General features: G+C 37.2%; 1 protein-coding gene across 4 annotated transcripts in view; it reads left to right on the top strand.

Annotated features, from left to right (window-relative positions):
- The first annotated feature begins 4,652 nt into the window (after nucleotides 1-4,652).
- Nucleotides 4,653-23,336, top strand: part of MDFIC (MyoD family inhibitor domain containing) — a 50,520-nt gene continuing 31,836 nt past the window's right edge. The window contains exons 1-3 of one of the 4 annotated variants that reach the window (XM_084206233.1): nucleotides 4,653-4,716; nucleotides 6,706-6,861; nucleotides 18,056-18,187. In XM_084206233.1, the coding sequence (XP_084062359.1) occupies nucleotides 6,771-6,861; nucleotides 18,056-18,187 (223 nt within the window). In that variant the 5' untranslated portion in view covers nucleotides 4,653-4,716; nucleotides 6,706-6,770. The other 3 variants (XM_084206230.1, XM_084206232.1, XM_084206231.1) reach the window with 3 other exon arrangements.

Genomic DNA, 23,336 nt, shown 5'->3' with positions numbered 1-23,336 from the left:
TATCCTGTAAATTTTGTTCTGTTCAATGTAGAGAACTGCATGTTCCTGGTTGGCAACATCCCCCCAACCCCCAATTATTTTCTGCAAATATACAAATAAAAAAAATCATGACAGTTAAAAATACTAGTGGAACTGACTGAGGTTAATATTTCTATTTGTTTCTTCCTATGATCTGCATTTTACATGTACTGTCTGAATAAGCATTTGATGCTAAGGGTTTGGTCCAATCATCTAGATGGATACCAAAAGGAAATACCAGGAGCATATATATGCAGGAAATCAAAAGAAATATTGATGATGATACAGAGCAAAAACCCTCCCAAAATATTTTGCTTCAAGAAAACTATAATTCCCAATTGTTGTTGTACTGGCATTTTTTAAAATTTTTTCCAGTTGTTAACATATGGGTGAGAAATAAGCGCAAGATAGCACAGTTGCGAGCGAGAAGCATGAGAAAACAAATTCTGTTTCTATGTATAGCAAAGACTTTTTATCAACAATTTGGCTGTGCATTCAGTATTATGGGCTCATAATATGCAAATGCATTTGGCTGTTAATACATATTCGCAGCTTACATGATTCCAAAGGAACTGTTACAGTATATGCTCTGAATATGTATGAGGAATAATACGCAATATGGAAGTAAGAGCATGCTATATTATGAAAATATAAAATAAAATGCACAGTATTTTTAATACTCATTCACAGTGTAGTCTCTTGCAGCTCAAAAGGAGCATCTGCACTCTGTATTATTAACTCATATTAAAGATGTACAGAATTAACTAAATTTTTATAGATCTCCGGACGTGTTACCATGACCTCACACAGCAATATAACATATAGTCTTCTGTTCCACTGCATTATTTATTCTATTTGTAAAACATATTTGGTTTAGTATTTTCAGATTTAAAATCTTTGGGAACAGATTGATTAGATGCTCTTTTCACATGGAAATATTTTTGGTTTTGTAGAATTCTAGATAAGGTATTTTTTAAAAACATCATTTGATATTGGTGATTAGTTTGATACTGCTGAGAAAAGGTAATGTAAATTTCATGAATACTCACAATTGTAAGGAATGTGCATGAAATACTAATGTAGAATAATGCCAGATCCAGATACTTCTCAGGGTGCAAAAGCATAAGGAGCCTCATTAACCTGAAAAGCATCAGAAATATTTAGTTCAATTTTTTTGTTGTTGTTGTTGTACACGGTAAATACAGCCTCTAGGATTATGAGGACTAAATATTGCAGGCAAATTCATTAGGTGATTATAAATTCACAAAGTCTGTATATAACTCATATTACAATATTCTGTGTTAGCTAGCTACACTTTTTAATCAATATTCTCTTAAAATTCCTACCCAGTTAACTCTAAAGATGCTGTTGTCCATCACTTGCCTTTGCCAAGATGATCTTTAATGTCACTACAAGTTCTAAATAATCTTCAATGCCTTAAAAATCAGTACAGAGTTTGAATAATTAGTTTTTGCTCAATTTTATTTCTTCTGATGTCCTAAATAAGTTTTTTATTAATGAAGGTGCAATATTAACTGTAAAGAGAAAAGCTGAATAACTGAAAGAATATATGCAAATTAATTAACTGTTGCAATCCAGCGCAGCTGTAATTGTATACTGAACACCTCTTGACTTATTTGTAGGAATGTAATGAATTACTAGTTGACATTTTGTTGTGATGAAACATCATTTTCATGCCTCAATATATGATCTGTTATTTTTCATGAGATCTATTACCTGCTTGAGTGAGCCACTTGCTTGAGCTTGCTAAGGAACAGCTGAAACTACTGCAAGCCAGGCCATGTGATGTGCTTTGCCCTAAGCAGGAGAAAGCTTGTTGAGCTGAATTCATCTTCATGCAACTCCTTGAACTTCATTAGAGTTACATCAGAAAAAAATTAATCTTGGTGAATCTTCTTTGCTTGACTTAATAATTTATCAATTATAATGGAATCTTTACCACTTGTGTTAGGCAATATTTCTTATACTACTACTAAACTATTTCTTATACTACTATATTTCTTATACTTAGTCTAAACAGAAAAACAAAATGGAGAAAAATACCTTGAGCTGGCAGAAATCATTAAGCCTCATATTCCCTTTCTTCCCATTGTAGAGCCCATCCCATGGCAGAAAACCATCAAACCTGGATAAGGATTCTTTATTGTAGAAAAACCTCTTGCTCCCAGGTACAGCATTACTGGAACAAGATGCTCCTCTAAAAGATAACACGTATCTTTATTTCAGTTCTAGTTAGAGAAGGAGTTAAATCTGCATGTCTCTAGCTTCATTTTAGACATTCAACTGTTTATTTGTTTCTGTTAGTGCTCTTTGGAGATGGATTTCCTTGGCCTAAGGGGGGGTGGTTGCCCTGTTAGGACCAGCTGGTGTCTAAGGCACCATCAATCCCACAGCACTTCATGCTTTATGAAGTACAAATCCTCATCTACAACACAGCTGCAATCAGCTTTGCCCTGGCACCTGACAATTTACATGGCTTTTTACAGGATGCTTTGCAGAAGGGTAATACAAAAGCTAGGTCATGAACTCCAGGAACCAAAAGTACTCCAAGCTAAGCCTAATAGTGATCTTCAAATTCTCTTTTACTGTCCTTTTATGCATATATTGTGCATGTTTCTGCTTTTCATCTATATTTTAAAAATTATTTTTAAAAATTTTCACTTGCAATTATGTTCTTTTACAAAATAATTTGGTTTTAATTCTAAGGTTTTTATTTTGCCCTTTTAAGTATAACTGTCTTTCCATTTCAGCATTGCTGCACTATAAAATATTTAGGACAGAGATCATGCCATGATCCTAATACTGAAAAAAAAATGGGTGAAGTTTAGAATAATACACATATGTTAAAATTACATATAACAAAATTGAAAATCATGTTCTCAGGCATAGCAGAATAATAACTTAAACTCACAGGTACTGAAATACAAGCAATCAATCACAAAAAGATTCAATAATATTATTGTCCTCTATTCAGAACTATTTAAGGGTGTTAAGAGGGAAGTAAAATGTCTTCAGTTCCTCCTGACAGAAGGAAATCAGCATCAATTAAAGAATAGCTTTGGGGAAGGAAAGGGTAGGGTTAGGATGGATGGAAGATTTGAGTACCCAGACCTTCATTGATTCCTAAGTAACAGTTATTGACCATATTTTTTATTTGAAGAGTTATACACAATTTTCCTACAGCACTTCTGAGATGGGCATCTCTGCTATCCACAACTTCCTCCAACACAAACTATTTAAAATCCAAAACTCCCCAAACACTAAAAGTTTGCCTTGGAAAATTCAAGCTTGAAATATAGCTTGAAATTTTAATAATGTGAGTAAACAACCTCTACAGCTGTTAATTTTGGAACGTTGTGGGCTTGCTTTAAATAAACAACTTGCATCTTTCTGAAACACTTTATTCTGTTCAGTGACAAGTCTATTTTGACTGCAGGTAATATTTTTTGTATGGCTTGTGTAGGATCTCAGTCTAGGAACTGGTGATAAACAATTCTGTCCTGAAGACATGGGATTATGTTGTACATTTTGTGCACTTTTAACAGAAGTGCGTTTTAGAGAATCTTTTTAATAGAGAAAGAAACTTGGAGGGCTTTTTCATATGATGGTGGTGCGTGGGGTTTTTTTTTTGCCAAGTGTGGTTTTCTGGGGGTTTTTGGGGTTTTCTGGTTGTTTGTTTTTTTGGTTGGTTGTTGGTTTGTTTGTTGGTTTTGGTCAGGGTAGTTTTTTGGTGGTTTTTTTTTCCTTTCATTTTAGCTTGCCTACAAACTGCATTTATTTTCTGTTTACAAGGCTTTTGAATTTCTCTTCACATCAATCCAAAGATTTGTCATCAATTGCCTACAAGACCTGGATTTGGTGGTTTAGCAATGGAAGACTATATCGGAATACATATGTGCAACAGCCAGTAACTTGGTTGCTATAGTAAGATACAGTATACCTCAAATTTGTGGCCTACTTGAAAGGCTGCTGGTGTTAGTATCTGAACTGCCCACTTCCTGAGATTTGTCAGTAATATTTTAGAATGATATGTATTTTACAGGAAAGTAATCCAAAAAATATTTGAGATTTGCTGCACATTTGTTAGAAGTATGCTGTACAGGAAGCGCGCATGCCAATGAGCTTTGCCTATCTGTGGTATCTCATTAACAGGAACCACATCTGGACCCATCTTTTTACAATCACAGCCTTTGGTATGCAATGTGTCGCCCGTTGCACGATATTTTTAATATACAATTTCAGTGAATTGTGCTTGAATTCTCTTACCTTTTCTTAATCTGATTTTGTTTAGGACTGCCTCCGACTGCATCTGTTGAACTGTCTGCTGAAGATCCTGTAAATTCACTTGGTCAGAGCTTTAAACTCTACAACTGAACCTTGTCAGGGTGACCTCGTCCCATCACCTTTTTAAAGAAGATACGTCATGGGAGTTTACCATCTGGGTTTCACAGATAAGGTTAAAAAAACCCACTGAAATACCAACCCTGGGTGGTATCAGCTCTCCATAGGCATTTACTGTCCAATGAAATATTTTGGAAGCAGGGTGTGGTTGGCTAAATTATTGCTCCTCCCACAGCTCTCTTCTATGTTTCCAGTTTCAGAGGGAAAAACACAAGCTTGTATGTTGAGAGTGAGTCATAACCTTTCTTCTGCTACTGACTCACTTGGGAGTTTGAGGTAAGTCATTCTACCTGATGTTTTGATCACTCTGCCCCTGGGACAGCAAGGAGGAGACCATGGAAAGTTATGCAATGTTTGCATAGATGAAAAGTGTAGATATAGAGACCAATATTATTATTACTCAGTAAAATAATAGCTTTGTTGGCCCCAAATGGATTTTTTTTTTCACACAGATTCTTTCCTCCATAAAACATCTTTCCCCCCCCAGCACCCCCCATTTTCCATATAAATGTTTAAAGAAAGAGTATGCTGCACCAAAAAATACCTTAGGTTACTGAAATACTAAAAAATTACAGTATTTTTCAGAGGAAAGCATGTGCACCTTTCACCAAGCTTCTCTTTTGCACCATGACAAAAATAAAGCTGTAGAGTGGTGCAAAATTACTGATGACTTCTGAAATAGGAGTTAGCTCTGAAGGGTGTGGAGTTCACATAGAACTGGCTCCTAGTCAGGTATTTACACTTCATCCTGGTTATTTTGCAAGCATGTCAGGGAAGGGCTAAACTTTAAGAATTTAATGTTTAAAAATGGAGCATATTGCTTAGCATGTGTGATATCAAAATAAATATCTATCATCTATAATCTCACATGTTAAGATGCTGATAGTCTAACGTGTTTATTTTATATTCCTACTTTTGTTTCTCAAAAAATATACCTAAATATTTCACTGTCATGAGACATACCAGTAAAGCTAGCATATTTACTAAACCATAGCAAAATAATCTGCTTGTAAATTTTAAGGAAAATACATTTTAAACCTGGACGTACTTCAATTGAGAAAGGTGACATACGCTGTTCCCATAAGCAAGGCAAAGCCTGTAGTTTATGGACACCAGCACATGTGTGAGCAATAATTACAGTACCCTGTGTTGTGGGCAAGAACAGAGCATAAGACTGACGAACACATCAGACTGTGCCATGGGAAAGAAGTGTTATTTCCTATATGGAGAAAGTCCAGGTAACACTACTTGGCAGAGGGTAGCAGAGGAAATAGTTTGCACTTTAGGGTTCTACTTTTGAAAACTGCTTGTTCTATTCTTCGTGTTTGAGTATTTCTGTGTGCCCGCTGTGAAGTCTTTTCAATGGATAAACGTGCCTGTTACCAGCCAGGGGCAGGGGCAGATGGGTCGTGCGGGCAGCAGGGCCGGCGGAGGGTGCAGAGGCCGGGGCCCTGCGTGCCGCACGTGCCGCTCCGCGCTCCGAGGCGCAACTGGTGGCGGGCGATCCGCGACACCGCGGCCAGCTCGGGAGCCAGCGGCGGCGCCGCGCTGCGTGCCCCGCGCCGCTGCCAGCGCCGCAGCTGCACACCCTGCCCGGCCTGCAAAGCCTCCCTTTCACATTCTCCTGGGTTTTGGTGGTTTTTTTCCCTTCTTGCCTACTTCTGTCTGACGGGTTACGGTCTCCTGGGGGAATTTCCATGGCTGGAGGCCCGGCTGGGGGCAGCGCGGCGCCCCGCGGCCGGCCGGCCCCGCGCAGCCCAGCCCAGCCCGCGGGCCCGTCGTTGGCGGGCGGCAGGAGCTGCACAACCGCCGCCAGCCGGAGCGGCACACTTCATTGTCCGGAAATGATGGAGAAGGAGTGATTGTGGCGGCGGTGGGACAGCGGGCGTGAGTGCCAGGCTGTGCGCGCCACGGCCGGGGGAAGGCCCGCGGTTGTGAGGGGAGGCGGCTGCCGGGCCGGGCGGCGGCGGGGCGGGAGTGGCGCGGAGGCTCCCGCGGCCGGGCTGCGGCGCAGGAAATGCGGAGGTAGGCGCGCCGCGCTGCCGGCCGGCTCCGCCGCCGCCGACGGACCCCCCCGGCCACCCCGCGGCCGCTCCCGCCCCCCGGCCCCGCGGGTGCTCGCTGCAGGGGGCGGGGGGCGCGCCCGCCGCCGCGCCGGAAAGTTGGTGCCGCTTCCCTACTGTCCCTCTTCGGTCCCTCGCCCCGAGCCGTGAGTTTTCTGCGTAAAATACATTAACGAGCCTTTTCATTTGCTTGTTCCTTCAGGGTCGCGTGTTAGTTTTGTTGGAGAGGGGTGCAGGCTCTCTGTTACTTGGCGAGAGAGCTGGCAGATGTCCCAAGTGAGAGAACCTCTTCCTCCGGGGCCTGGAGGGCCAGAGCAAGCTCCGACTGAAAACAGCTCTTTGATCTCTCTCCCTCGAGGTAAGTTGCTTTAAAGTTTCTCTGTAATTGTTGCGCGTTATACTTGAAGGATACATTTACTGATATGACTAGTGGGTTTTAAACCCTCTTTTTTTGCCCCTCCCCTCTGTAGTGTATCTCTGTAGCACTTTGGCTTCACCACGTTATTAACCCAAAATTCCCATGAAAAAATGAACAAAAAAAAAGTAAGGAAAAAATGTGCTGCTCTCAGCCTTGATTTTCACTATTAAAAAACTGCAGTCATTCAGAGGCAGATGCTGCTCCTTAAAAATCGCTTTTGTTTTTCTCAGCTTTGTGTTTGTGTTTAGAAATTCTTTCCTGTAAAGCTGTCCTTCCAGGTCTTGAAGTAAATTATGGAAGTTTGATTCAATAGTGAGAGCCTTGTTCAGGTTGGAAGTCACTTTGTTGTTTTTTTCTTAGATTGCTCTGTGATGCTGCCGCTAAAATCAGTCTCTGAGAATATAACTTGTTTCATATTAGCTGTTCAAAAGGTTGTTTAAAAGTATGTTCATCTTAAATATAAATTATTTAATTTATGTCTTATTTGCTTTTGAACAAAATACACTGATACTCTGATCACCTTCATGTAGAGAAGTTTGACAAAGTATATTTTAGTTCGTCCTCAAAACTGGGAAGTATGCTTGCCTGTCACGTCCTGATCTGTGAAGATAAGACTTTTCTTTGTTTATTTATTTACAGCTATGATTTTCCAGAATTCTGACAGGAGCTTAAAAAGTCTCAGAAAAACAGACAAAAAATCTTGTTCAAGAACTGTAACTTTATTCATAACTGGTTAACTGGAGCAGAGCCTGGTAATACAGTTGTGCAACTGTGGATTAAAAATGCAGTCTTGTTTTTGTTACTAAGAAAATCAATAGCTATGAGTAATCAAAGCTGAAGACTTGTTTCAGAAACCAGAAAGTATCTGTAGCTAAGTAAAAAATCTTTTGGCAAGGGGGCATAGCAAGTTGGCTTATACTTATCTTATTGTTGGATTTTTTTTTTTTGTTTTTGTTTTTGTTTTAGAAGATGACTCATAACTTCTAAACAGTAAAAAAAAAAAACATAAAAGAGATTAAATGCAGAAGATCAAGCATGCAGAACTGAACTGCTAGAATCACATTTTTGTCAGAACCACCAGTACCTGTGATATGTGTTTATTTTCAGTGTGTTGTTTTTATTTGTCATGTGGTCAACTGGCCACACTGGTTAAATGCTGCATGTAGGCCATACATCAAAGTTACTGAAGTGGTAAGTCAGTGAACTTACTAGCACGGAAGTGGTCTCATTCTCTCAGAACCACTTCAGACTGAGTGTTCACTATGAAGTGAAAGTCCTATGTATGATTGTAAATACATGCTTTTTTTTTAAATTAAAAGCAAGGAAACAAATACTGATCTGTCCCTGACAAGTAATGTGCAGAAAATCCAAATGACACAATTAAACCTCACAGCTTTCTGAGGGATCAGTAAGGTACAAACAAGCATTATGGTTATGGTTTGTTCACTGGCCACACCTATCAAGGCACGTATCCAATTTTAAAGCTTATGTAGAGTTCACATAAAGCAGAATTCAGCATTCAAATACATTATTTTTATTCTAAGGAATTTAGATTTAAGGATAATATGGATTTTTAATGTGGATATTTGTTGCTTTTTTCTAGTCTAAGTTTGTTGGGGAAGTGGGGGTGGAAAGAGGAAAAGGTGAGTTCATAACATTTCCAGTCTATATTCCAGCATTTCTGTTGTCAGCTTTGTGGTGTGTGGTTACAGGCTAAGGTAATTCAGATATTCCAGGACTGAAAAACTAAGATAGTATGTCTGGGACTTTCAACAGCTCCTATCCTTCTATTCTGCCCCGGGACATCCAGAATTACACTGACTTCTCTAGAATTTGGTGATAATTTTAAAAGCTTTGATTGAAATTCATATTATTGACCTATAAATGACTTCATATAGTTACAGTGAGATACCTGAAATCTGGGTTGACTTAGAAATAAAGATTCCTTAATCAGGAAAAGACGGCTTATCTTGTATGTATAATAAAGTATTAAGTGCCTTCTAATGAGAAGGAATTTCTAATTTGTAACAGCATACTTTAACATGCTTTGTATATGTTTAACTGATATAGATACCTTGTCCTGAGAACAAACTTTTCCTTTACAGTAGTTCTGTGAGATACCATCAAGAAATCCAGGAACACAGTGTTCCTTTTGCTTCCTATCATATACATCCAGATGCTGAAGATGAACTGTATTTTTCCATGAAAGGAAAAGAAACTTCAGTTTAATTTGAATAGTCAAAAATAGCTATCCCACAATGTAATTAAAGATCAGGCAAACTTAATAAAACTTAGGCAGTATGCAGGAATATTCATCAGTTGTGGACATGGTGAAAACTGGGCTGAGGCAGAGTTTGGCCTACAGATGTGGTATATTCTGGCTTTCACATTTTAAAATAATTTTTCTGTGTTACTTTAACCATTATGCTCTCTCAACATATCCCCTGTCACTGTTCTTCCATGTTAGTTCATTTTTTAATAAATGCATAAATATTAGTGAGAATCTGGATGCCACCCATCCACAGTGTGGTGTCAGAGACAGCAAATGAAATCATGGCATCTTCTTTTGTGGCAATGTCACAATTCAACTTCAGTCTTTAAATCATTATCTATGTCAGTGTGGTCTTCTGCTCTAAGAGACACACTTCAGGGTGGAAGGTTTAATCTAATTTCTGCAAACTTGTTAATTTCTGCCACATCCTTCCAAAAGTATAGCTCTGCTTGTGCACCCTTGTTCAAGATCCTAGTGATGCCTTCTTTTTTAACTTAGCTCATGGACCTTGGAATCAAATTGTGATTATATCTACTTGTGTGATGTACTCAGTGAATAGTTCCATGTCTCTGCTCAGACCACTTCAATTTGATTGTGGTCAGGTATTTCTCAACTCATAGGTACCAAAATAATGTTCCTGAGGAAGGAATGTTGTAATTTATGACCATTGGACTCTCTGCTTTAAGGAAAATGTTTCATATATTTAAAGTTATGATGTGATTATTGCCTGGACTATGGGTATGCTTTTTTTAAAAAAAAAAAATCTTCTGCATTTGAATAAACCATGGAATACAAGAGAGAAATTCAGGGCTGTCATCTATAAATTATTTGGAATGCTTTTATCTTTGCTTTTTGGTAACTAACTGTAACCTAGAATTACAAAGGAATAATATTTAGCTATCTCAATTAAGAAAGAAAATAAAAACAGTGATCATAATAATTAACAATTTTTTACAAAATTGAGACTGATAATTTCACTATAATAAATCTTTAGATGATGGAAAATCACTAGAACTTTTTATTTTAATCGGTGGGGGGATGGAGAAATTTAGTAGAAATATCAAGGATCAGATTTTATAAGTGACTGTTCTCTCTGGTGCAAATCATCTCACTGTTGGTGGATGGAGATGCAGCTCTGATTTGGTATCTCAAGAAACCATATGCAGCAACTAATACTTCCATTCAGAAAATGTAGAAAGTACTCCTCTTCAAGAATGTGATTCTAATCTTCATGTTTTCGGTGCTTAACTGTTTTCATGATGAGGAGCACGAAAGGAATCTGATGGCTAGATGAGATTGGGTGACAAAGGACTTAATGCAGGGAATGTTTGGACATTCTTGAGGCAACAGTGATTGCTATCACAACAATTATTCCACTTTACCAGCAATGCTTCAGTGTTATGAGTAATATATTTTTATTTTAACGGTTAACCAGTGTACTCAGATTGCTCAAACTTACCAAATATTTCCTCTATAATTTTATTCCCTCTTTCTATCTGACAAGAGTTGAGAGAATCTGTATTAATTTGTTTCATTCCTGTGTGCCAGTACTGAGGCATTTATTTAATATTACTGACTAAAATATCTAAAACTTTGGTTAATAGATGTCTGACTTTAGTTTGTCATGAAAGCATATGTCTGCTTTCAGTTTCACGTGCATACCGTTCCAGTCAAGTGATTCATGCCCTCATGGGTGTGACAGACTTGTATTTCATAGAGTTGACTGTAAAGATCTTGTATCAAGTTTGAAATATTTTTGTTCCATCTTACATCACAGGTTTATTTTATATCACAGTAATTCTTAAATTCAGCTCTGGACTCTCAGAAGGTAGATTTCTCTTTGCTTTAAACACTTTTTTTTCTTTTTTTTTCCCTAGTAAGTAACATTCAGCAATGAGTGTGTTATCCTACTTTTTTTATTTGGATCAGCCATGCAGTTTTGAAGTAAATCTGTTCGCTTCTACTTTGATTTGCATTGTGAAGTGATCCTAGGGAGTGACCTGGATGGGAATCCTTTTGCTCAAAATAATGTGAAAGCTGCAGGAATGTGCCTAATACACTCCAGCCACTAGTAAGCCTTGAATCTTTAAGATTATATCTGAGAACTAGTACAAAGTAGAAGGCCCTTGGAACATGTATTACATGGAATATTCTTAAAGTTAACTCTTTCACTATACAGGCCCAGTTTTATTGGCCATTGCTAATATAGCCATAGCTGCCAAATATTGCTTAGCACTTCCATGAAACTGGTTTTTTATACATATGTAACTTATGCATGACATACATGCATAACTGACTGTATAATTAGTATGATTATTTGTGAAAAGTCTTCACTTATTATTTGACCTTTTTAATACTTAAAATAATGCAGAATACCTATTTGCACATTGCTGTTCATTTTTAATTTATCGTGACTCAAATTTGTTCAAGTTTGTCAAACTTCTAGTGCTTTCATAGTTATTCCATAGCTTGCACCTGGAAAATTCTTTGTAGGAGTTTTCCAAAAAATTGCTCAGTTAAATTGCTCTAATTTTAAGAAATTATTTTTTTCTGTGGCGCTTCTGAAGCCATTGAAAGTTGCAACAAGATACTTAAGTGAAAGCCAATGAAATTAAATGAACGCAAATAAGTTTTTTTTTGTTGTTGTTTTAAAACAATCAAACATCTAATTGGAGGCTTCTAACTCCATAACTTGTGGACTATCAGTATTAATTAGGTGTCCTAAATGAAATGAGATTGTTTCAGGTAAATGCTGGAGTAGGCATTCTGTTACACAAATTGTTGGATTTGTTATATAAGGTGCCTAAAAGTTTTAGGCATTTCATGAAGTAGATGGTAGGCGTTACTGTTAATAATTACACTGTGAAATGTGGTTTTACCAGGGTTTCTTTATGCAATTGTTGTGAACTGTGAATTTTCAGCAGGAAGTAGCATCCTTAGTGGTTCCTTGCCAGCGAGGTTATTAATGAACAAAGGAAGTGTTAGAAATGCAGTGTTTGCCACATGCTCTTCAATCCCTTCCAATTGTAGGCTTTAGACAGAGAACCAATTGTTACATTTCCTTTTGAGAATGTTCTTTGACTTTTTTTATTCCTCATAGATCTACTTATGTGTTTATGTTTTGTGGCAATTTATTTTCTTTTGTAATTGCTCTTTTCTTTGAAGGACAAAATTTCATTTGGGATGATTTGAACCTGGCACATTTATTTTTAAATCTGCATCTGCTTGTTGTAGGAAAAACTCAGGCCTTGTGATGGTTCATCCCAAGAATTAGGTCAGATTTAGGTGCCTCAGTAACTTTGCCTCATGCTTCCAAACCTTTCCTTTGCCCCTATACAATTAAACTGTTGGACCGTTTGTGATCGCATTTTTGGAGATCAGTGATCACTGTGCCAGTCCATTTTGCTGATTTCTCTCTCCTTGATGAGAATGATGCACTCAGGTTTCCAGAAACTTCTCCCACCAGTTGTTTTTTTTTTCTTTACATGCTATTTGGAGCAGTCCACCACATTGCTGGTGAACAAAATATGAATGTGTCATAGCAGCAAAGGCTTTGGTTGTTGCAGCAGCATTCATTAAATTCATTTTATATACAAGCTCCTAAATTTTATAGACAAACTCTAAACCTGTTTCTCAAGTCCAGTTTGTCATTTTGCTAGTCATGCACTGTAATGATACACATTCCTGGAAGCAATGGCTGAGTCAGAATATAAGGCTATGTGTCATCCAATGAACAGAAATCAGCTGACAGTCAAACTCTGAGGACGTGCAGTTAATGGGGGCACTTCTTTCCATTTTTGTTTTGTTTTGTGTATGTTACATACTTCATGATACATGGTAGCAGATATATGAAATCACAGAGAGCCATTTCTGAACAAGAAGATGTGGTGGGGCTCTTGGGGGCAGCTGGTATGTGAATGTATAAATAGACAAACACTTGGAGAAGAAAAATTGGTTATTTTTCAGTCTTGAGCTCTTTGGGTTATGTCTTGCAAATATACATCCATTACCTATCTTTTTCTGTCAGTCGTGTGTATTAATTTATTCTTCACTTAATATGCTTTACATTACAGAGAAAGATACACAAATGTAGCTCTGAAAAGAGAGATTATTCACTGGGATGGTCTAGGAATTTTTCAGGAATTAGTTTGACATATGTTCCAACAACTTTCCAATGGCATAGGATGCAGAATTGGAAGGAATCCGGGGAGATTGCCCTGTATACCTGTTTTGCCTAATATACATCGGTCTATCTTGACAGCTCCGGCTATTTGTTAAGTTTACATTTTGATGGGGCTGTTGTAATAGTAGTGTTGTTGCTAATCCAGACTGCTGTCATTATTCAGTTGGTGGAATCTTGCAGAATGTATTTGTCAGGTTGCAAAGGAGTGTGTGTAACCAGAGGCATTCTCCAAACTAGAACAAAAGTTAACAATCAATATTGCAGTAGTCTTAAAGGGGAAAACAGATTTCTATTCTATGGAATATGTGTATTGCTGTGTAATTTGAAAATAAATATAACTAAATTATGGTAAAATATAGAAATTATTTATATGTACTTCAGTAATTCCACAGAGAAAGAGCATTAATTCCGTTTATTCACTTATTTAATGAAGCAGTGACTTTGAGATGTGATTAAAATTTTAATTTTTTTCTCTAAGTGGCTTACCAGTTGTCCGTATCATAGGTATGATTTGGCTTTTAGCTATCTCAACTTGATACTTCTTGAGCATGTCATATCTCTTACTATTTAAATCTTAAACTTGCATTAGTCCCTGGACAGCAGAGTTTCTGCCTATACTTACCTTCAGGATAAATCACAGGGGTGTATGTGTGGGTGTCACTCCCTGGAGCTTTTGACTAGAAGCTTTTCAGCCCCGGCACCGCTGTTAGTTTAGGCGAAGTACAGAGCCACACAAGTTGCTGGTTTGGGGCTGAACTGTGGTAGGTAAGAAGTCTGTGTTGCTTTTGTGACATGACCTAGAGTAACTTACTGTGGTTTTGAAGAGAGATTGGATTTATACTTTAGCTCTGCCAGACTCAGAACATAATGAGTCTTTTCTTTCCATTATTTGAACTGTTAAGAAGAGCATCTCTTTTTTTCTTGGCTGTCAGTATTGGAGGTTAGCCACATGAGAGTGGAAGGGTGTGCTAAAGGAAGCAGAAGCTGAAATACTAAGGAAGTCTTACAGAAAGAATTCTTAAGGGTAAGCTTGATTGAAACAGAAAAGTGTTACGAACTTACTTGAAGATGCAGTGGAAAAAAGTCATGCTTTTCTATGACCAGATCCAGTCATTAGTATTTCTGTCAGAGTAAGGTCTTTGTGCTGATTCTTCATAAACTACTGTTGTGAAAATTCTTAGGTACCTAACATAATAGTAATGGCATCAACAAAAGACAGGAATGGTCTTGAGGCTATGTTCATGTGTGATTTGTTGCAATTGGTATGTTGCAGTGGCACCTCTAATATTAAAAAAAAAGAAAATATGATTCCATTATCAACTGTTTGTTATAAGGGAATAATTAATAAATTCCTTTGTAGAAAAACTGAGACATGGGACATATTCAAGAAAAAGGAACTGAGTCAAGACACTAGTGTGTGTCTGTTTTCAGAAGTCTGATGCACCAGAAGCAATTTATGAAAAAATGCTCAAACATATAAAAGAGATCATAAGGTCTACTATTTCTAAAGCCCCATTGAACTAAGTCTGGGTGTGATGAGGTTAATTTTCTTCACAGCAACCCCTGTGGTGCTGTGTTTGGGATCAAGCAAGGTTAATAGCTCACCAATGGGTTGGCTATTGCTGAGCAGCACTTGCACAGCATCAGTCAAGGTTTTCTCTTTTCCCACTTTTCTCTGCAGTGACTAGACTGCAGATAGGCATGAGACTGGGAGGGGACACGATCCAGGCAGCTGGCTCAGGTTGACAAGAGGGCTATTCCATGCCTCAGGATGTCATGCTCAGCAATAAAAACAGGGGAGGAGGTTTTAGGGGAGGTAGCCATTGCTTAGAGACTAGCTTGGGCATCAGTCTACTTGTGGGAGATAGTGATTGTTTGCCTTTGCATCTCCTGTTTTACTTTTCCTTCCTCTTTTCTTCACTTATTAAACTATATCTTGACACACAAGTTTCTTCGCTTGGGTCTTTCTGTTCTCTCCCCTTGTTCTGCTGGGGAAGGGAGGAGAAGCTGTGTGGTCCTTAGTTGCTGCCGCCCAGGGTGAGCTCAGCACACCTCAGAGCAGCATCTATCAGGATGAGCTGCTCCAGTGGGTAATTCTGGAGTGCAAAATAAGATACCAAACGTGTTTAATGGTGTAGGTTACTGTTATGTGCATTTACAGAGAAATCTTCATGTGAATTCAATAGATCAAAAAGATAATTAATGGTTATTGTTTTGAACTTCCTATCAAAATTGTTTGCTGCTCAATTGCAACATTGTTTCTGTTTAACTTTTTAATGGTGCTTCTTTTTTCTTGTTAACTTCTACTATTGTTTACATGGTCTTGACTGGCCATTTACTATTTCCAGCTAGAATAATAAAAGTGCACATGAAAAATACACATACAGCCTAGACAATGAGAAGAAAAAAAGAGAAAAAAATACTGAACTGAAAACAAGAAGAGGGATGAAAAATAAATTCATATGAATAATGATGAATGATTGTATTCTGCACTCCTTCAGATTTCTTAGATAAAAATGTAATCTAGAGCACTAAGGGCCCCATAATATTAACATTATTGTTTCCTTATAGCCATTCATTGTTTACTACATGAAATAATAGGGTTCTGCATAGTCATATCCTATATGTGAGCATTGTATACAGCTACTCTCTGGGTCTGTACTAGCACTGCTGGGTACATATTGTAATTTTGGTGTCATCACTGTAGTAAAGTAATTTAAGAGCAAAATCTCATAAAATAGCTCATTTAAGCTTAATGTTTGTGGAAAGCAGAGTGTTTTTACACTAGCTCTATCAGGACACTACTTATTTTTATTCAGTTTATCCCAGAACATTTTTCAAACACTTTTGAAACATATTTGCACCAATACTTAACTGCACAGGCTAAATAATCATACTTCAATACAGCCACTTTGTATTTGATAGATACCAGGCAGAAATAATTTGTATCTGATGTCTCCCAAAAGGGTTGAAAAACTGTATTTTGGTTTGTTGTTGTTGATTTTGGTTTGGCTTTTTTTTTTAATTTGGTTTTTTGTGTGTTTGTTGTTGTTGTTGTTTTGGGTTTTTTTGGGGTTTTTTGTTTTTTTTTTTAAATTTTAATAGGATGAGTATCTAGATAAGATTAAGTCATCAGGGCAAGGGACAAAACTCAATAAAGTCAATATCTTCCCATTCATTTCAATAACTAGACCAATCCCACTGAAACAGTTCCTCTCAGGATGGGCTTGAGGAAATACTGACAAGTTGTTGATGGGAGGGAGGACTGAGAGCAAAGTACTACGGAGGTAGCTAGGTCAGACATTTCAGGGGTGGAAATTGATAGAAGGGGAGCAGCAGTGCTTGAAGGCATATGCTACTCTACACACAAGATGGCATGTATTATTTTGAGTGATGTCCAGTGCCTCAGTTTAATAGGGTGGATAACAAAGGCAGAAAGTTAGGATTTAAAATCAAAGTGCTGTGGGTTATATAAGAAACTAACCTTTACTATGTCACAGTAGCAAAAAGTGATTTTTCTGTGTCTCAGGACTAGAATAATTGCTTTACTAGAGGATACAGTGTATTAAACTATAATACAGGATTTATAAACGTATTTGTTTGAAACAAATAAATAGAGTTAACAGACTTTTCAGCAGTTGGTCATCTAGGTTCACTGTAAATATTAAATGTTGTAGATATACTCAAAAAAAATACGTGAGACTGAAAATATTTAGTGTTTTACAGATCCCTTAAGAAAGTAATATAAACTGATTATCTGTTGCTGTGAATAATGAACAAAGTAAATCCAGATTTAGAGATGTTTCTTTGAATGCCAGTAGGAAAAATCTGTAACAATCAAGAACAGAAAGATTTGTGTGTGCAGATTTGATTATTAAAACATTAATGACAGTGAAGATGAAAACTGTCACTTTGGTTTGAGGAAATTATGGTCTCCTTGTGATAACTGGCAACATCAACAAAACAACATCTGTTGCATTGTGAAAGAAGCTGAAGAATCCCTCAAATAACCTTACCGTGAAATTTTGCCTGCATCTTATGTATACTTGGAGAGAAGAAATACTTTTTCTTTTCATTATTGGCTAAATGGTTGCATTTAATCAGCAGTGGCTTTTTAAAAGTTTTTTTTTCCAACAAAAAATACGTAATTGTGGTATAATAATTTTTCTGAATTTTTGTGCTAGTCACTTTTGAAGTATCAACTGTATTTGACTTTGGTTATGCGTTTAAGTATAAAAAATAGAGAACAAAATTTTGTGAAGTTACCATAGCTTTTATGTGCCAGAGCCACATGTATGTGGGTGAAAAATAATGGTTTTTTTGTGTGACAAAGCTATTAAAATTTTTATATGAAAACTTTGTGGAAGGTAACTAAATAAGAAAACACCCTACCTCCCCCAAAATATAATTTATTACAGAAGCTGCTGAGTTGCTGAGTATTATTTTGCACAATTGGATACAATATGACTAAAAGTCTTTCTTAATGAGAAATTATATTGATCTAGGCCAGAAAACAAAGAGAAAAATCAACTTTATTGGAAGTTAATTCTAAGGAAACAAGAGGGGATGCTAAGACGTTATAATTTATGCCATTTTACTTTTAGTTTTCAAAATTGATTTTGCCCACATAGAGAAAAAATACTGTAGAAATTAATATTTTGAAATTTCTTTTGACTTAGGAAAAACTGACCAAGAGACTGCTGTGGCAGGAGATAAAGACATAAACCAGCCTTCCAGTAATCAAAGTATACAAGCAGAGATACAAGAGCAGTCCATCTGGGGAAATCGCACTGATGGTGACCTCATCAGAAGTAAGTATTTCCAGAACAAATTGCTGCCACTGAGGCTTGCTTTCACAGTGTAATGGGATACTGCCTGTTGACTCTATTAAATGTGTGTCAAATGCAATTGTCTTGCAACTGTAATGCACATCTACTGAATTTATTTCCCAGATTGACTCCTGTCAGCATGCATAAGCAACAAGTATAAAGAAAGGTGTGATTTGAGTGGTGCAGTATGGTATAGACCTCTGTAGCATCTAAGCTTTTAAAGCCTTAGTGTTACATTCTTCTCATTAATAGTACAATAGTTACTACTGCATGTATGCAGCTGTGCTAGGTGTCATCACCCTCAATTTCCCAGGTAATGCATAAATATAAGCAGCAGAGTAAACTATGCTGAGAGCAGTTGCTTCCAGATGCACTGAGTACTGGTCAGGTGTAAGTTTTTTAAGGGTTTTGAGTCCTGAAGTAGTAGACTCCATGCTATGGAACTGTGGAGTTTTTAAATTGGTTTTTACAGGTCCACATTCCTAGTGTATGTCCTGTATGCTTTAAAACATAAAAAAGTATGCAAGATTATTCCTATTTTCCTGTCTTGGACTTAAGATCATATGCTATCCATTGTACCCTCTTAAGGCAAAAATATTTCTGTCATCTGCCAGAGGTAATACTCTGTAATGCTCTAAAATTCTGTGAATGCTTGAACGTTACTTGCTCAAGGGAGGGGCAGCGTGAGGAACTATTCTCTAATTATTGGGTGTATTCGGAAAGAAAATTGACTAAACACAGAGTGGGTCTCCAGCTCTCTTGAGGTTATCTGATCACACATTTCAGCCTTAGTCTCTCTTTACAATGCACACTATACTGTTGACAGTGGGGTAAATTCATATTTCTGAACCTGCTGTTGTCAAAACTGGTGATTTTTTGCTGCAGTTATCTGTTTCTTTTTAGTTTTTTTTTTTCATTTGTTTTGTTATTTTGCTTAGTTTTTTAGTCTTTTTAGTCTTATCTATACATTTATCTTCTCTGGAACTTTGTGTTAGCATTTGAAATTATTTTCAAATCTTAGTTAATCCTTTTTTTTTTCTAAATAATTAATCCCAGTAAATACTTACACCTCTAATGTATTGAATAGTTATCTCGATCCTTTACAAGAAACTTGGATTTACCTTGTCAGATATTTAAATCTGATTTTTTAAAATAATTATATTTAAATCTGATGATTTAAAATAATTCTTAAAGGGCTACAATCAGGGAGAATTGTTCTGCACAGCTTGAGAGTTTACTTATGATTTACTTCATTCCAAAAGATTATTGTTTTAAACCTAACTGTCCCTGGACAAGCAATTGCTCTGTGCTTATGTGTAAGGTGTGTATGGCATCTTCTTCTTTTGGAATAGCCTCCTTCTCATTCCCTCTTCCTAGAAGTTTCCTTATTCCCAAATCCTTGAGGACTGTAGGGTGATTCTGTGCATCCTCTAATCTGTTCACCACCAAGACTCAATGTACCTAGTAGCCAAGTTTGAAAACTAGAAAAAGTGTACTTACACTACTTATCACAAACACTACTTGGGTATTTCATGTAAAAAATAAGTATTGTAGCTCAAAATGATCTTGATTCAACCAGATCTATTACCCCACCAAACTAAGTCTAATAGACTGTTGTATATTGAAAGAAGGTTGAGGTTAGAAATAAACAGTGTTTTGATTATTGCAGTATATTTTAAAACTCTTTCTAAAAATTGTTTTAGACAGGGCATACTTCACAACTGTTCCACACTATCCTAATGAATCAGTTGCTTTTTTTTTCCCATACAGATTGTTTTCCATCCCCACACTTGATACATACTCCATTTGTCTTAGCATTAGCTTTTACTTTATAAATGTTTCCAGCATTTAATTTCCAAGGTTTTCCTTGTTTGCAGCTGTTTTATCCTGCTGTTATATGGAATTAGATTAATCAGTCAGATTTACTGGCACACTAACAACGAAGTCCAGTGTTAGAGCCCCTGTAATGACTTCATTATGTATGATTTCTCATTTGCACTTGTGAACTCAGTTTACCAGGCAACATCAATAAACTAAAACACTGCCCCTGTTTTCCACAGTAAGATGTTTTATGTTCACCTTGCTTTGCCCTTTCAGTCTTTTTTTCAAGCTCCCTTTTTTAACCTCCAGATATTTCCTCCAGATTAGCCTTTTCCCTACCTCCTTTAGAGCATCCCTTCTCCCCATTAAAGAAAATGTTCATAATATCCTGGGTACATGGTTAATCTTATGGGAAGCCTCAACCAAAGAGTTTATTATTTTTGAAGAGAGTTTGAGAATCAAAAGATTACTGTATACTGACGTATAAACAATGAAGGGCTGCATAAGAGGGAAGCAGTTGTATTACCTTTCTGTAGTAAATGTTAATACACTTGCATAACTGTAACTGGAAGACTGTTCAGTTGGAGAAGGGTCAGGGGAGAACCACAAATATCTTAGGAATGACTGGAGTAGTTGAAAATGTGCCATGTTGTGGAAAACCTCCTGGAATTCAATCTGCTTGGTGTTAACAAAGGGAATAAAGAGGGGCTTTTCCTAGTCCCTAAGAAGCATGCCACAACAAACAGAAATTTGTTAAGACAGTTCTTCAACTATAGCAAGACAAAGAGAGAGCTAAATATAATGTCAGGAAGTTCAGTTAGATTAGGAATAAGGTGTACTTTTTTAACAGAGTATTTGAGAACAGGAAAAACTGCCAAATTTATGTGTGTTAAATTTGCTTTAGTCATCATAAGGTGGCAACTGCTATCCATATCCTTGAATTTTAGAACCTGAGTAAAGGAGAGTCTTTCCGTAGTGGTTCCCTCAGCTGGGAAGACATATATTTTTCAGTACAGTTATTCCTCTAGAAAATGTTGGTACCTGTTCCCTTCTCTTCACAGATGCATACGTATTTTTTATATTATTTCTGACTGTAGGGGTTCTGCTTTTCAAAAGAGCCTTAGAATAACTCCATCTGCTATCTTTTTTGACAGTGCATTTAAAATATCTGCAAACACCTTCTGCTTATTTTCATTGTATGGTCTGGTGGCCCATAATGAAGTGGTTCTGCTTCTGTTATCACTCACTGTTGGCAAGTGAGGAGGAGTGCATGTTAAACATGCAGCAGGGTAACCTGTGGCTAAAGGAATGAAGCCATAGCAGTTTTTGCTGCTCTGTGTTACCACAATGCTCTTCTTTGTTCTCTGGAAGAGGTATGGGATTTTTTTCCCTCTTAGAGAAAAAATGGCTATAAAGATGGATTTTAGAATACTTAGGCAGGATTTTTGCAGAGGGCACTAGGTTATCTTCAATGTGTGTTGCTGTGCAGGGAAGGGAATGTTTAGGAGGGAATAAAATGCCAGTCTTGAACACTATTTGCTTGTGAGGATTTAATCTCCTTTCCAGTTCTCCAGCAGAAGCTTAGCTATGTGATATTTAAGAAAACAAAAAACATCTACCATAGATTCAAATTGTCATGAATAATTGATTAATAATAATCCAATTCTGAAGATTAAATACCTAAAATATGCCCATGTTTTACAGATAGAAAGGTCATTGCTATCCATCATTTTCTACCTTCAATTGTCTCTTTCTCCTCCATGAAACACCCTCCTGACAAGAGTGGTTCTTCAGAGAAAGGGATGCTTCTTTCAGCTCTGTGGGGATCAATTTTACATGGTGGCCACTGTTTTATTTGCTATATTCTTCCGGAGTAAAAACCTAAATATTTTTATCTTTTTGTTTCCTGTATTTTATGTTGACATTTTCACTTTACATGATTATTTATTTAATTTTAAGGTTTGGAAATTCCTTTCTTTGTCTGGCTAAGTGAGTGATTTCTCTAGTTCGTTATGCTGTTTGTGTTTTTGTTTTTTTTTTTCCCAAGAAGAAATAGCTAATCTGCTGTTAGAGGTCTGTTTCATTTCATATTAATCCAGATATCTTTTCTTGGCTGTTCTATGATGCGCAGTCATCTTACAATTACTGTGATTTTGGTAGATCCTGTTTATTCTGGCTATAAAATAGTTCCAAGTACTTGAATTAACTAAAATGGTTCTTTTCAAAGCTAGAAAGTACGACAAATACAGTCTTCTTGCAGCATAACAGTGTGTGACTACAGAAATTGTGCAGAATAGATTAATGGAAATTATTCAAAATATATTACTGGGTTTGAAAGGTGTATTCTATTAGTTAAAGAAGTGATTTATGTACAATGTTCCGAATAGACCCAGGTATAAAAATCTGTTAACCTATGAATGAACAAAGCTTAATCAGTTCAATATTTATACAGCAGCACAGTATTTGATATTTAGAACCTTCTTTAAAAAAAGGTTAATCTTTGACAAATCTGGCTAGATGTAAAGAGGTCCTCCCTGAGAACTCCTCTCTCAGAGATTTTCTAATCTTCTCCCCAGCACAGAACTAGCCTGTGTTGCCTCTGTTTCTCCCCTGACCTGGCAGTTCTTTTACTACAGCTTCTCCAAAAGTCTTCAAAAACCTTCTCAGGCCTGTTGAGGGGCCTGATGAGTTGCACAATGAAAGCCTTTCCCTTTGATCTTCTCTTTACCCTCTCCTGGGTAGAGAGGGATTTTCACAGGTAGCTGTACCATTATAGTTACAGTCCTCGGAGTCTGACTTGGTCTTTGGTGTTAGCCTGGAAAAAAGGAGGCTCAGGGGAGACCTTATCACTCTCTACACCTGCCTGAAAGGAGGTTGTGGCCAGGTGGGAGTTGGTCTCTTCTCCCAGGACAAGCAAACACAGTATCAAGCTGCACCAGGGGAGGTTTTGGTTGGTCATCAGGAAGAATTTCTTCACGGAAAGGAAGATCAGATGTTGGAATGGACTGCCCAGGGAGGTAGTGAAGTTACTATCCCTGGAGATATTTAAGGAAAGACGTGGCATTTGGTGCCATGATTTAGTTGACATGGTGGTGTACTGTCATAAGTTGGACTTATTGATCTCAGAAGTCTTTTCCAGCCTTTTCCTGGTGTTTCTGTGTTTACAGAAGTCACTGTGAAATGACCCAAGTGTTGCTGTAGTAGTCCCTTGTACACTGAGAGACTGCCAGGTGTATGTGTTTTCTGTATATCCTCTTCCTTTCAACTCTACATTGGCAGTGTAGCTAATGGACTGAGATAGATGAGGAAT

Source organism: Fringilla coelebs (assembly GCF_963513975.1).
Source record: "Fringilla coelebs genome assembly, chromosome: 5".
Classification (NCBI taxonomy): domain Eukaryota; kingdom Metazoa; phylum Chordata; class Aves; order Passeriformes; family Fringillidae; genus Fringilla; species Fringilla coelebs.
The sequence above is the reverse complement of the archived record's forward strand: the minus strand, read 5'-3'. Positions and strand labels throughout refer to the sequence as shown.